This window comes from Sus scrofa, chromosome 1, assembly GCF_000003025.6.
Source record: "Sus scrofa isolate TJ Tabasco breed Duroc chromosome 1, Sscrofa11.1, whole genome shotgun sequence".
NCBI lineage: Eukaryota > Metazoa > Chordata > Mammalia > Artiodactyla > Suidae > Sus > Sus scrofa.
This window is the reverse complement of record NC_010443.5, coordinates 269,888,063-269,903,024: the sequence shown is the minus strand read 5'-3', so window position 1 is coordinate 269,903,024 and position 14,962 is coordinate 269,888,063. Positions and strand designations below refer to the sequence as shown.

The window sequence follows — 14,962 nt, the reverse complement described above, 5'->3', positions numbered from 1 at the left end:
CACCTGTGGCATATGGAAGGTCCTGGGCTAGGGGGTGGCATCAGAGCTGCCTCTGCTCCCTATACCACAGCCACAGCAACATGGGACCTGAGCTGCACCTGCGACCTACAGCACAGCTCATGGCAACATTGGATCCTTAACCCACTGAGCGAGGCCAGGGATCGAACCCACATCCTCATGGTTACTAGTCGGATTCGTGTCCGCTGCGCCACAACAGGAACTCCCAAAAGATGTTTATTTCTTGAAGACGACAGCTTTTTGGCTTTAATACGCAAAGTAAGTGAGTCCTCGGTGAGCTGCTGCTCCACCTGCTGGCCCAACCCCTCCAAGGTCAAGGGCTGAAGTCTCTAGTGGCCGTGGACAAGGGGATGAGCCGAAACTGGGCATCTCAGCAGCCTCTTGGGCCCAGGCGTCCCAGCTGGAGAGAGGGGCCAGGAAGGCCCACCCAGCCTGTCCTGGAGACAGAGGACAGGGGAAGGTCACTTTCCTGCGTGGCTGCCCTCTTTTTGGTTGTTCTTAGACCAGGGAGGCAGCGGGGTCCTGGTGGGGCCGGCTGTCAGTTCACTGTGGGCACCTGGCTGTGATGCAGACTGAACTCCTTGGCCTTGAGACGGAGGCTGGCGATGCTGTTGGCCATGTTGACCCCTGGGGTGGCGGGGCCTGAGCCTCCAGGGCTGTACGGTGGCACCGTGCTGGGGGTGACATAAGACACGAGGACACGTTGGTGTGGCTGGCAAGCTGCGCGGAGCGGACTACTTCTAGCTGTCATCCTGAACCCCAGCTCTGGTCCTCCTGCCTCCCCTCCTCGGCTCCTTCTCCTGGGAAGCCTTCCCTGGGGGCGGGGGGTGCCCTGGGGCCGCAAGATTGGGCCCACGGTCCGCACTGGGACGTGGAGCTGCCCGTGGGTTTGTGGTCATTTCTTGCTGGACCAGGAGCTCCCTGAGAGCAGGCCCTAGGTCCTGTTCACCCCCAGCACCTGCCCTGGGCCTGGGGCATGGCAGGATGGAGGTAGAATGAGACCTCTCCGTGGTCCTCCCGCCCTGGGGAAGTCGGGGCAGGGAGGGAGTCGGGAGAGCTGTGAGGTTAAGGTGGACCCGTTAGGACTCAGATCCCATGAGCTGACCCACTGGATCTTGCCTCTTATGAGACCACGGCTCCAGGAGACCTGCTCACACAGACCCCGGGGGTAGAGGCACTCCCTGGAGTTGTGCCGTGCCAAAGCCCTACACCCTGGCACCTCCCTTCCTGCCCTACCACTTTTTCCAGCTTCTTTTTTGCCACACTCACAGCATATGGAAGTTCCCAGGCCAGGGATGGAATCCGAGCTGCAGCTGCAACCTACGCCACAGCTGCAGCAATGCCAGATCCTTAACCCACAGCCCTGGGCTAGGGAATCAAACCTGCGATACGGCAGAGACAGGCTGGATCCTTAACCTGCTGCACCACAGCAGGAACTCCCACTTTTTCCAGCTTTGACCAGGACAAAATTGCCATAGAACTTGGCTCAGAGACCCAGCCTCCCTCTGAGACAGTCCATGAAGGGTGCGAGGTTGCTCTAATCAGCCTAGCCATCTTCCTCGGGATGGACGTGGGCTCTCCACTCCCTCCAGACAGGCCTCGTTGTCTCGCCCCTCCACACACACACACACACACACACACACACACACAGGCGTGCATTCACAATCATACACACCCACACACACATGCACATACTCAGGAGCACGTACAGCCTTGCCCACACACCCCGTGGTGGACCCCAGGTCCCCAGGGCACCTGGGCACCTTTCACGGCTCTCTTCTGATCCTCAAAGGAGTCTGGGCCCTAAAACCCCCCACGGGGTCTGCGGGAGGCTGCCCCTCCCAAGCTGAAGGCGTTCCCGCTCTTACCTGTAGGGGGCAGAGGCTGTCCAGGAGAGATAATCCGGACTCAGGGTGGTGGGCCGGGGCGCCACCGGCTGCTCGATGGCAGCCTCCTGGCTGTAGGACTTGAGCAGCGAGGCGGAGCGGTTGGCCAGCATGGCCCGCTCGTTCCGGCGGAACTTGGCCCGGCGGTTCTGAAACCAGACCTGGGGGAGCGAAGGGGGGGTGAGCAGGCTGCCAAGGAGACCCAAGTCCTTTTGGACCCAGTGTGTGCCTGCTCTGCCACCAACTCTGCACTGGCAGCTTCACCTCCCCAAGCCTCAGTTGTCTCCCCTGTAAAATGGGGGTGATAAACAGCGCCCCCTGCTGGCTAAGCACGTGCTGGGGAACGAGCAAGGGGATGAAGGAAGGAAAGAATACATCCGCATTTAGCTGCTGTGAGGCTGTAATGAGAGAGCTGCTGGCTGAGCGCTCAGCTCAGAGCTGGCACCGAGCAAGCCCGGAACACTTTAACACAGCTGTTATTTATCAAAACCCGCTGTGCCAGGCACTGGCCTCAGCTACAAAGATATCAACTCCTTTAATTCTCATAAGAACCCTATAAAATATAAAATACAAAATCACGCACGTGATCCCCATTTTACAGGGAGGCACCTAAGGCACAGAGAAGTTAAGGAACTAGCTCAAGGTCACACAGCCGGTCAGTGGCAGAGCTTGGATTTGCACCCCAGCCCTTCTGACCCCCTCTAAACACCTCCCCCTGGCGGCTCCTTAAGCCCGGGTGAGAGGTGGCTACACGCCCCCACGGGGTCCCACGGATGGGCAGCGCTCACCTGGACGCGCGCCTCGCTGAGGTTGACTCGCCGGGCGAGCTCCTCGCGCACGAAGGCGTCGGGGTAGTGCGTGCGCTCGAACACGCGTTCCAGCGCCTGCAGCTGGCTGCTGTTGAACGTGGTGCGGTTCCGCCGCTGCTTCTTCTTCCGCTTGGCGGCGCCGCCGCGCCCGGGGCTGGGACACTCACCTGCGGAGGGGCCCCGAGGGTCAGCAGGGCGGCAGGCGGTGGATGCCCGCAGAGCCCCCAGCACCGACAGAGTCATTACTCAGGCACCAGCGCAGCAGTGTGCGCCGAGCGCTATACCCTTGTCTCCCTCAGCAGATGGATGGTCCAGCCTGAGAGCAAGAGTGCCTCCTTTTAATTCACTCCTCCATCCATCCATCCACCCACCCACCCATCCATCCTGCAACACGTAATTACTGAGCCCCTTCTCTGCGGCAGGTGCAGTGCTCCAGCCCTGAGAATATAATGGTGAACAAACGCAGCCAAGCCTCCATCCTGTGGAGCCAGGGGACAGGCACCTGCCGCCGCCATGAGGGGCAAATGACTTGGTTGGTCAGGGAGGGCCAGAAACCCCTGCGTGTCCTCAGCACCTGTCTCAGGCTCTGGGGCATATGGTGAACCCTCCATGGATATTTATCGTTGAATTACATGAATACAATTTTTAAAAAGCAGTAAGAGTCACTGTTCCGAGAGTTCCCCGTATGAAGGTAGGCTTTTTAGCACTCACAAATCACTGGGACTAAAACTGCTGACCCTTCATCCTGTAGAGCCCAGCTCGTTGCTCACTCCTCCAGGGAGCCCTCGCTGACTGTCTGAGTCCACACAGAATCCCCTCTCCTCCCGTGCACTCCCGCAGCACTTAGAGGCAACACTGTCCAGCTCAGTACTTCATGTGTCTCTGAATTTCTTATTAAAAATGCATATTTAATAACCAAGTAATGTCACAGCTAGTCACAGTAACGGATTCAAACCACACAGAAAGGCACAAAGCAAAACAAACTACTCCCTTCTCCTGACTCAGCTCCCCAGGTTTTTCGGAATTAAAAACGTGCATTTAAAAAAAAATTTACAAGCATGAGAGCACGCTGGACATGTTGGCGCTGCAACTCGCCTCTTCCCACTTAATTGATTCCAGAAACCACTCCATCCGACACCACAAACCCAGCCCTCTTTATTTGCATGATTTGCATTGGTTTCCATATGGTATTTTCCCTCTCGTTCCCTCCCTTCACCTGTCAGAAGCTTATTTATTTATTTATTTGGCCCATGGTATGCAGACGTTCCCAGGCCAGGGATGGAACTGGCACCACAGCAGTGACAAGACTAGGTCCTTAACCCACTGTGCCACAGGGGAACTCCCAGAGCCACTTTTTTTTTTTTTTTTCCTCTTTAGGGCTGTACTGAAGTATATGGAAATTCCTAGGCGAGGGGCTGAATCGGAGCTGCAGCTGCCAGCCTACACCACAGCCAGAGCAATGTCAGATCCGAGCCTCATCTATGACCTACACCACAGCTCACGGCAATGCCGGATCCTTAACCCACTGAGTGAGGCCAGGGATCGAACCCATAACCTCATGGTTCCTAGTTGGATTCATTTCCGTTCTCTCTCTCTTTCTCTTCTTTTTTTGGCCGTACCCACAGCATGTGGAAGTCCCTGGGCCAGGGACTGAATCTGAGCCTCAGCTGCAACTTATGCCACTGCCAGATCTTTAACTCATTGAACTGGGCCAGGTTTGAACCAGTGCTGTCACAGAGTCAACCTGGATCAATTAACATACTGCACCACAGCAAGAACTCCAGCTTTTTGCAAATATTTCTTTCGGGGGAGTTCTCCTTGTGGCGCAGCAGAAACGAATCCCACTAGTATCCATGAGGATGCAGGTTCGATCCCTGGCCTTGCTCAGTGGGTTGGGGATCCAGCATTGCCGTAGCAGACCATGCACGGCTGTGCACCTCCTTTCTTCCCGCTGAGCAGTATCTTCCAGAAATTCCTCCATCCAATGCAGATCCGTTCAGCTTGGTCCTCCTCACGGCGCGGTACCACTTGGTGGTTCAAATGTACCATGGTTTACTCAACTAAAACCAAAGCCTTCGGGATGGGCATGTGGGGTGTTTCCCATCTTTTGCACCTAAAAAGATGCCGCAACAAATAACCTCGTGCAGACATGATTTTCTGTTTTTGCCAGTGCATGTTTGGGACATATTCCTAGAAGTGGGATTGCCAGGCCAGCAAGTAAAATGCTAGATGAGGTCGAATCTCCCAGGCCACCCAGCAGCGGTGTAGGGGGAAGGCCAGTGTAGCCCACAGTTGGGCCAACAGATCCTAGCGACACCCTTTGGGATCTGGGTCCCTACCTTTTGCCTCCCCGGTTACACGTTCCCTTTATGCCTTCTCTGCTCTTCGCACAGGGCTGAGAAGTCGTATAGCGGGAGCATCTAGAACTTTCCAAGCCCAGCTGTGGATACCACTCAATCCTAGCTTTTGAACAATCGCCCAGGTTAGTGGGGTTTACTGACTCTTGAGCAACCAACTGATTCAATGGGAGGCTAAACTGTTCCATGAGTCTGATAAATGCTTGCATGGAGCGGGTGGGGGTGTCATCAGGCAGGGTGCCCTGGGAAAAGACGACCTTACAGCTGGGTTTGGACAGGACATCTGGCAATGTCTGAGCCTTTCTTTTTTTCTTTTTTGTCTTTTAAGGGCCATGCCATTGGCATATGGAAATTCCCAGGCTAGGGGTCCAGTGGGAGCTGCAGCTGCCAGCCTCCACCACAGCTCACGGCCACGCCAGATCCTTAACCCAATGAGCGAAGCCAAGGATGGAACCTGCGTCCTCATGGATGCTAGTCAGATTCGTTTCCGCTGAGCCACGATGCAAAGTCCTGTCTGAGACATTTCTGATGGTCAGGACTGGGAGAGGGGGCACTATTAGAATTGAACGGATGGTGGCTGGGGATGCCCGTAAAGACCTTTCGTGCCCAGGGCAGACCCCGCATCAGAGAATTCTCTGGTTCACCTTGCCCATCGTGCTGAGGGTGAGGGGCCCTGGTTTGGAGGGAGGACCAGGAGTTGAGGTGCAGTACGTTTGGGGAAGTGGTGCCAGATGCGGGACACCTGTGGGGGTCGGGGAGGTGACGGCTGGGGACTCGGCGCGGCCCCAGCGAGCTGGCCCCGGGTCCTGGACCCACTGCAGCCTTCACTCCTCACCCCTTTTCCTCCAAGAAAAGGCGAAGACGGATGAGACCCTCGGGGGCCTGTGAATCTCTCTCCACCCCCACCCCCACCCTCTCGAGCGGGAAGAAACCTTAAACCGAAATAACAGGGACGTCGCGATGAAAACCCGTGCGATCCGGAGCCTGGGAGCGGACGGAAGCTTCTGGAACACCAGTCCTCGCGAGCAGATTTCCGCCCCCCTTCAGGCAGCGCTGCTTGGGCACAAACCCAACGCAGGAGGCCTTTCAGCCAAAAAAGGAGAGACTTTTTCGGGAAATTTCTGAGCAAATCAAAACTGAGGGGGTTTAAATGAAAACCGTTTTGCAGCCTTGGCCCCGCCAAGTGGGCGCCGGAAGAAACAACTCGTTCTTTGGTCAAACCGCGTGGTGGCTCCGGAGCGGAAACTCTCGCACAAAGGCCTTACTCTCCCCTCCGCCCCGCCAACAGCCCCAGACGTCCGCACCCCAACTTGACACCAGCGGATCTCCACGGGTCTGGAGTCCCATCTCTCCTGAGTTCTCCCCAAGGCACCTCTGATGGGGTGCGCTCAACAGAAGATGGTTTGGACCCGAGAGGACCAGGCGCCGCATCCGCTGTATCCTGGCATCTGCCCATCCAGGCGTTACCCATTCCGCACATGGGGAAACGACGGCTCTGAAAGGCTTGCCCGAGATCACGCAGCCGGGGCTGGAATCCGGGTCTTTGGGGAGGCTCAGCCGGCCGGGGCTGTGAGCCTGGTTCCATGGGGGTCACCTTCTCATCTTCTCGCTCCCAGGAAAGGGGAGGCAGGGGTGGGTCGCACTCTCTGGACCAAGGTCTGGGAGACGCCATGGGGAGGGGTCTCCAAGGCCGTGTCATCTCCCTGGTGCAGAAATGTGTCTGAGTCTCCATCCTAACCCCAGGAGGAAGACCTCACCTCTGGGAGCCCCCAGGGGGACAGTGGCTTATCCAAGGTCACACAGAAGTCCTGGAGTGGCTGGGTTTAACTCAGGCCAGGAGCACAGCAATTGCTTGATAAATGGCTGCTGCCTTTAGCATTGGCTTTTTTTTTTTTTTTTTTTTTGTCTTTTTAGGGCCGCCCGCGCAGCACATGGAGGTTCCCAGGCTAGGAGTCGAATTGGAGCTACAGCTGCCAGCCTACACCGCAGCCGCAGCAACGCAGGATCTGAGCCATAACTACGACCTACACCACAGCTCACGGCAATGCTGGATCCTTAACCGACTGAGCGAGGCCAGGGATGGAACCCACAACCTCAAGGTTACTAGGCAGATTTGTTTCCACTGCACCACTATGGGAATTCCGCCCTTAGCATTCTTGCGTGCAGGCAACCCCCTCCGTGCCTGAAGACAAGGGTCTTTCTTGCTCAGCCCAGCTCACTGTAGAAAGATGGGTTCCAGGCCCTGCTGCGGGCAGAGGCTCAGGAGCGGCAGCCCCGGTGGAGGAAGCTTCAGGCGCGTCTTGGAGGTGACCCGGGACTCAATCCCACAGCTTTGGACTCTGGCACTGGACTCTGCTTCCCAGCGGATGTGCCGGATATTCGTTACCACGAGTTCCTGAATCACCTCCTGAGAAATGTCCTGTGGTGGGCGTGCGTCCTCTGGGGGCTCCACGCTTGAGCTTAAAGCATTTGGAAAATAAATAAATACTCTCTAAGCCTCGGGCCAGCAAGCACTGGGGCCTGATCGGTCCAAGCCGGGCTGCGCCCAAAGTTTCCTTTTGTTCAGCAAAAGTTCTGCTTTCCTCTGGGACTGAAAAGAAAGCCTGAAACCACCTCCACTGATGCGGGCTATTTAGAGGCTCTTGCGAGGGCTGGATCCGGGAGAGATGAACAGAGTCGGATGGGGAGGCCAGCCATGCTCTCTCTCCTTCGAACCCAGAATGACTTTGTCCCTGAAGACATTTCAATGAAAAAAAAAAAAAAAATGACTGGTGCACAGTTTTCTGCCATTAAATTATTTCACACATACCATTTATTTGGCTGACTTCGGGCCAAAGACATTTAAAAACTCAGCTCTCAGCCAAATGATCAAGTGTTCCTGGCTCCTTCCGCTGCACCCATGGTTTTTCTTATTCCATGTAATTTAAGGCTCTAAATAGTCTGGAGGGAATTAACTGCAAATTCTTCCTAAGACAAATAAACCCAAGCCTCTTCGTTCCTGCCTTTCTCAAGCTGTTGAGAGACACCCTCTGTTTGTTTTTGCTCAGATCATCAGCTTGCGCCTGACCCAGGGGCCACGGCGCGCTCCAATGCAAATAAATAACTTTTATTAATTAGCATTTATTCGGACCAAATAAGCAGCCTCCCCCAGCCTGAATGTGATCTCTGCCAACACGTTCACGAAAATAAACAGCGGGTCCCTGAGACCTTGATGTGGATTTAACAAATTAACACTGGGCCTTGGTCAAAGGAGCCTCGAAGCTGCAGAAGTATTTATAGCCAGAAAAGTCTGGGGAAGGAAGTGGAGGTGAAGGGGAGGGGGCTGCAGGGAGGCTACCCCCTGCCCCTCCAACACCCAGGTCTCTTGGTAGAGATTTGGTTTCCTTTGAACGACCCCAGGGAGAATTCTGGAAACTGTGTCCTTTGCTGACGTCCGTGTAGCAATCCCGACTCAGATGACATGGGAGGAACTGCCTCTTGGCCAGGATGTGAGGGGCAGGCCTGGGGGTGATTCAGGAGGTGGGGCTTCCGGCTTAGGACCTCGGGGTGGCCCTGGCTCAGCAGCCGAGTGGCTGCGTGTGTGTGCCTTTATCCAGTCCCAGGCTCGGCAACCTGACTGAGAAATAAGAGTAACGGGAAAGAGCGCATTGAACAATCCGAGCTGGGGGCGCTGAGCCTGATTTTGCAGATGAGGAAATTGAGGCACGGGGGCCAAGCAACCCGCCAAACCACGTGGCTGGTAAAGGCTGGCGCTAGGACTTAAACCTGCAGACTGGCACAGAGCCTGGGCTCTAACCTTGGCATAGGCTGCACGACCCCTCGTGCAGTGGGATTCTGGGGGTCTCTCCAGGGGCTTAGGGTGTACGAGCCAGCCAAGAGGAGGATACTGAATAAGAAACAGGAACCTCTGGGGGGGGGGTCTGAGCCCGAACTCCTGGCATGCAGATCAGGGGGGGTTTTGAGCAGCAGGGGCTTTGAGCGGGGCAGGGTAACTTTGAGGTGCGGGGCGTGCAGGCTGCTCAGCCTGTGAGATCTGCAAGGTCAGGGCCAGGGTCAGGCTGACACCAAGTGCATCACCAACATTGGAGGGAAGAAAGGAAGCATGGACAGAGGGAGGAGGAAGGAGAAGAAACTCTGGATCCTTCTGGAGCAGGGCACCTGCACTTCTGGGGGCTTCCCCAGGAGGCCAGTCCCACCCCAGCGGGAATCTCAAGCAAGGGGCAAGAGTTGGTTTCTTATCTGACAGACTGGCTTTCTTTCTTTTCTTTTTTCTTTTTATTTTTTTGATGGCCGCGCCCAAGGCATGGGGACATTCCCAGGCCAGGGATGGAATTTGCGCCACAGCAGCAACCCGAGATGCTGCAGTGACACACCGGAGCCTTAAGCCACGGAGCCACCAGGGAACTCGGGTTCTTAGTCTTGAATACTCAGGGACCAGGGCTAAGGCACCAAGGAAGGAGAAGATGTCTCAGCATCACCTCCCTGGCGGTCCCCGGCAACCTCAGGCGGGGCGGCAGGACATCTCTGCCTTACAGAGGAGATGGAGGAAGGCCCGGAGACGGGCCAGGGCTATCCAGGGTCACACAGCAAGTGAGAGCCCTTCCCCCTGCAAACCCAGGCCCTCTCTCTTCTCACTACATCCTTGGTAGCCACTTGGCAGGGATAACGGAGGGAGGAGGTGGCTGCAGCCCCCAGCCCAGCCCCAGGCAAGTCTGACAGCAAACATGACGGAAGGATGGGGTCTGGCTCTATCCACTGGGTGGGGTCCCCAGGCCGCCCAGGCGGGCAGCGGCAGGACAGGGGACCTCAGGCCGTCTCAGCGCCCCTGGCCCAGATTCACACTGGACGTGCACATCCGCTCCCTGCGGACCCCTGCCTATTCCATTCCTGGGCTTGCGCCTTCTCTTCTTTGCCTCCCTGGCTCACCCGCAGGTCTCAGCAGAAGGCTGCCTCCTCCAGGAAGCCATCCCAGACCACACCCCTCGTAACCCTGTCTCACTATAGGGTCCATGTGGGGTCCTGTGTCCAGCAGGGACTGGAACTTACGGTTTCCTGTCTCCCTGGGCCCCATCACAGGGTCTGGGCCAAGGTAAACTCTCCACCAATTGTGGAGAGAACGAATGAATGAACAGACGAATGAACAAATGAGGAGACACTGGAAGAGTATGGGAGGAGTTCAGAGTCTGTCCCCCTGTCCAGGGCTGTCCCCAGGGGCCAGGTTCTTCTTTACGGAGCCATAGAGGTCTGGCCAGGACTGAGTCACGACAGCATGTGTCACAGGACAGGAGGGAGGGGCTGGGGTGATGGCGTGGGGCAGTCAGCCAGCGACACCCACTGTCCAGAGCATCCCTCTAAAGGTGTTTCACCTCAGTAATTTTTTTTTTTTTTTTTTAGGGCCATACCTGCTGCATATGGAGGTTCTCAGGCTAGGGGTCAAATTGGAGATACAGCTGCCGGCCTACACAGCAGCCACAGCAACATGGGATCCGAGCCACGTCTGTGACTACACCACAGCTCACAGCAACGTTGGATCCTTAACCCATTGAGTGAGGCCAGGGATCGAACCCACATCTTTATGGATATTAGTCTGGTTTGTTACTGCTGAGCCACAATGGGAACACCTCACCTCATTAATTTTGAACAAAACCTCAAGATGCTGGTACATTTGGATAACCACCGGTCCGGAGAGGAGAAGGTATCAGCAGAAGGAAGGCGAGGAAGGCAGACTCGGTGGGGTTCAAGGAGTCAGAGCGGTCCCCTGGGGCCCCATCCAGCCCCCACGGACTCACAGGCCTCAGCCAGCATGTAAGAAGCCAGGGTCATGGTCCATCCCAGCCTGGCACTGCTGTGACCCCGCCCCCCCGCCACTGCCCAGCTTGGGTCCAGGAACCAGTTTGGCTACGAGGAGGTCTTGGCTGGTTCAGGCAGACCCTGGGGTCTCGAGGAGCCTGAGGGAAGCTCCGCATGTTCTCTCAAAAGCCTTAGCAGGAGTTCCCGTTGTGGCTCAGTGGTTAACGAATCCAACCCGAGGTTGTGGGTTTGATCCCTGGCCTTGTTCAGTGGGTTGAGGATCCAGCATTATCATGAGCTGTGGTGTAGGTCGCAGACTCGGCTCGGATCTGGTGTTGCTGTGGCTGTGGTATAATCTACAGCTCCGATTAGACCCCTAGCCTGGGAACCTCCATATGCTGTGGGTGCAGCCCTAAAAAGACAAACAGGCAAAAAAAAAAAAAAAAAAAAAAAAAGCCTCAGCAGAGCCCTGGAGGCAGCTACAATGAATTTTGGGTCTCTCGGGGTCGAGACCTCCTTTTGTACAGGTACGAAGGACATGGCGAGCTGCACTCATTTCTATCAGGCCACCAGACCCCCCTCTCCACCCCCGCCCCCTGGCAGGAAACCCCAGTGGGCGGGCCAGTGCTCCAGGAGGACTGCCTTACGGGACAGCACAAGCTCCTGCCACCTCTGGGCCTTTGCACCTGCTGTTCCCCAGGCCTGGAGCACTGCATCCCTCACAATGGACATGGCTAGCTAATGCTTCCCTGCCTTCAGTTTCAGGCAAAGTTGGCCTGTCCTGAGGGTCTTTCCCAGCCCCCAGACCAGGACACATCTCCTTGTTACAGGCTCCTGGGCCCTTTCCCTCTCCCCCGCATCTGTCATTAAGTCATTCTTCTGTTTTGGTACCTGCTTCATGCCTGTCTCGTTCATTGAATCTAAGCTCTAGGAAGGCCAAGGCTGGATTTGCCTTGTCACTGCTGTATCCTCAGGACCAGGCAAGTAGTTTGGTTTCAAAAATATTTCTGGGGAGTTCCCATTCTGGCTCAGTGGTTAATGAACCCGACTAGTATCCATGAGGACTAGGGTTCAATCCCTGGCCTTGCTCGATGGGTTAAGGATCCAGCATTGCTGTGAGCTGCGGTGTAGGTCACAGACATGGCTCAGATCCAGTGTTGCTGTGGCTGTGGCTTTGGCCGGCAGCCGTAGCTCCAATTGGATCCCTAGCCTGGGAACCTCCGTATGCCACGGGTGTGGCCCTAGAAAGGAAAAAAAAAAGAAAAGAAAAAGAAAAAAGATAAAACAGACTTCTCTGAATTAAAAACTTTTGTGAACACCATCAAGAAAGTAAAAAGACAACACACAGAAAGGGAAAGCTATGTGCAAGACATGTATTTGAAAAGAGACTTGTATTTAAGAACACTTGCAACTCAACAATAAAAAGACAAACAATCCAGTTTTAAAATGAGCAAATGATCCAAATAGACATTTCTTCAAAGAAGAAATACAAATGACCAATAAGCACATGAAAAAATGCTCAACATCCTTAGCATCAGGAAAGGCAAAGCAAAATTGTGAGGAGATACCACTTCACACCCACTAGGATGGCTAGAATCAAAAGACATATAATAACAAGACATAGAATTAACATATAATAAGTGGTGGCCGAGTTCCCCGGTGGCCTAGTGGTTAAGGACCTGGCATTGTCACTGCTGTGGCTCTGGTTCCATCCCTGATGCAGGAACTTCCATGCAGCAGGGATGGCTGAGAAGAAAAAAAAAAAAAAAGTCATGGCAGGAATGGGGCAAAATCAGAATACTCATGCACGCTGGCAGGAACGTAAATTGGTGCAGCCGCTTTGGAAAACAGCCTGGCAGTTGCTCAAAATGTTAAAAATAGAGTTAGCCTATGACCCAGCAATTCCACTCCTGGTTATATACTCAAGAGAAATGAAAACACATGTCCACACGAAAATTGGTATGCAAGTGAATATTCATATCAGCATGACTCATAATCGCCAAAAAGCAGAAACAGCCCCAATGCCCATTCTGTACCATGGCATACGCTCTTGGACGGTAAAGAGGAGTGAAGTTCTGATCCATGATCCAAAACACAGATGACCTTTGCAAACGTGGCAATGAGTCAGAGAAGACAGTGCCCGTCACAAAGGGGCACACGAAGTACGTTTCCACTTACACGAACTGTCTAGAACAGGCAAATCTGTAGAGACAGACAGCTGCTTAGCGGTTGCCAGGGGCTGGGGGAAGGTGACGGGCGGGGGGTGTTGGGGGCAAGGACTAAAGGGTGCGGGGTTTCTTTCTGGGGTGATGAGAAAGTTCTCACATTGACGGTGGTGATGGCTGCACAACTGAAGATATAAAAATCACTGAATTGTACCCTTTTTTTCTTTTTCGGCCACTCCAAGGCATATGGAGTTCCTGAGCCACAGCTGCGACCTACCCTGTAGCGGCGGCAGCGCTGGATCCTTTAACCCACGCTGTCAGGCTGGGGATCGAACCTGTGTCTTGGCGCTGCAGAGACATTGCCCATCCTGTTGTGCCACAGCAGGAACTCCCACTTTATTTGGTTTTTTTTTTTGGCTGCGCCCGCCAAAAAATTTTTGCAAAAATTCCCCAGCCAGGGATCCTGCCTGTGCCGCTGCAGCGACCTGAGCCACAGCAGTGACAATGCCAGATACTCCATCCACCACACCAACAGGGAACTCCTAGACTGTACGCTTTAAATAGGTGAACTATATGGCATGTGAGTTATATCTCAAAAAAAAAAAAAAAAAAAGGAATTCCTGTTGTGGCGCAGCAGTAACGAACCCAACTAATATCCATGAGGACGCAGGTTTGATCCCTGGCCTTGCTCAGTGGGTTAAGGATCCAGCGTTGCCCTGAGCTGTGGCGTAGGTCCCAGATGTGGCTCAGATCCTGCATGACTGTGGCTGTGGTGTAGGCGGGCAGCTACAGCTTCAATTTGACCTCTAGCCTGGGAACATCCATATGCTGCGGGTGTGGCCCTAAAAAGACCGGAAAAAAAAAAAAAAAGCGGTGGGGGTAGCAGGGGAAAGGGGCAGAAAGAAATACTGGGATGGGCTGAGAATAGTAAGAAAGGGATGATCCCCTGGGTGCTTGGGGGGTGCAGGAAGGGGAGTGACAGGGAGTTGGGGGGCAGAGTCTCTAAGACCAGATCGCGGCTCAGGCCTGCCAGGGAAGCCCCAACGCCTCTGCGTCAGGGTCTCTGGGGAAACTCTCAGCAAGACAGCAGCCACAAAGCAGGGCTCACGGGACACAACATCTCCATGTGGGGGCTTCCAAAACTTCTTCAGAGACCTAGGAGTCTTTTTTTTTTTTTTCTTTTTAAGGCCACACCTGCAGCATATGGAAGTTCCCCAGCTAGGCGTTGAATTGGAGCTGCAGCGAGGCCAGGGATCGAACCTGCATCTTAAAAGACACTAGTTGGGTTCTTAACCCTTGGAGCCACAACAGGAACTCTGATCCAGGAGCCTCTGAAAGATGGGATCATTAGGCCCAAGTGGGGAGAAACGACGAAGCCTCTGGGCAGAGAACTCAGTGCGGGGTTCCCTCTCCCAGCTCCCAGTTCCTGGGCCTCTCGAGGCTACAGCCAGCACCTGCTGGGAGCCAGGGCTAGGGCTGGGCGCAGAGACAGCCCGCTTTTTCCAATTTCTTGAGGCTTGGTTCTTGAACACAGAGCAGGCTGGGAGGTCAAAGACCACATACCATCTCTGGGGTCCCCGGAACTTCTCCTGGTGCCCCCCAAGTCTCTGGATCCAGGACCTGATCACCTCGCACCACAGGCATGCACATCTGAGACCCCCAAACCGAGCTCTAGAGAGTGGGGGTGCACGACGGGAGTAGGGGTTCAGGGATAAGTGGGGGTCAGGGAGTCATTTAGGAGGAAGAGCAGCCCATTGCTCAAAATTTGGTCTAAGAAAGGGGTTCGTGTCTGTCCCGTCTGGTTTTAATCTAAGGTCGGTGGCCAAATGCCAGATTTATTGTAAAACCTACATTTTAATAAGGGGCTGGTATCTGGACAAAAGCTCATTTAACCATTTCCAGGCCGGGGGGAAGCCGCTGCTCAGGGCTCCGTGCAG

General features: G+C 54.8%; 1 protein-coding gene across 1 annotated transcript in view; it reads right to left on the bottom strand.

Annotated features, from left to right (window-relative positions):
- PRRX2 (paired related homeobox 2) overlaps positions 217-14,962 on the bottom strand; it is a 49,675-nt gene continuing 34,929 nt past the window's right edge. Inside the window, exons 2-4 of the mRNA XM_021070097.1 lie at positions 2,693-2,880; positions 1,887-2,065; positions 217-692 (exon numbers count right to left, since the gene is read on the bottom strand). Of these exons, the coding sequence (XP_020925756.1) occupies positions 557-692; positions 1,887-2,065; positions 2,693-2,880 (503 nt within the window). The 3' untranslated portion in view covers positions 217-556. The remainder of the gene's footprint in view (positions 693-1,886; positions 2,066-2,692; positions 2,881-14,962) is intronic.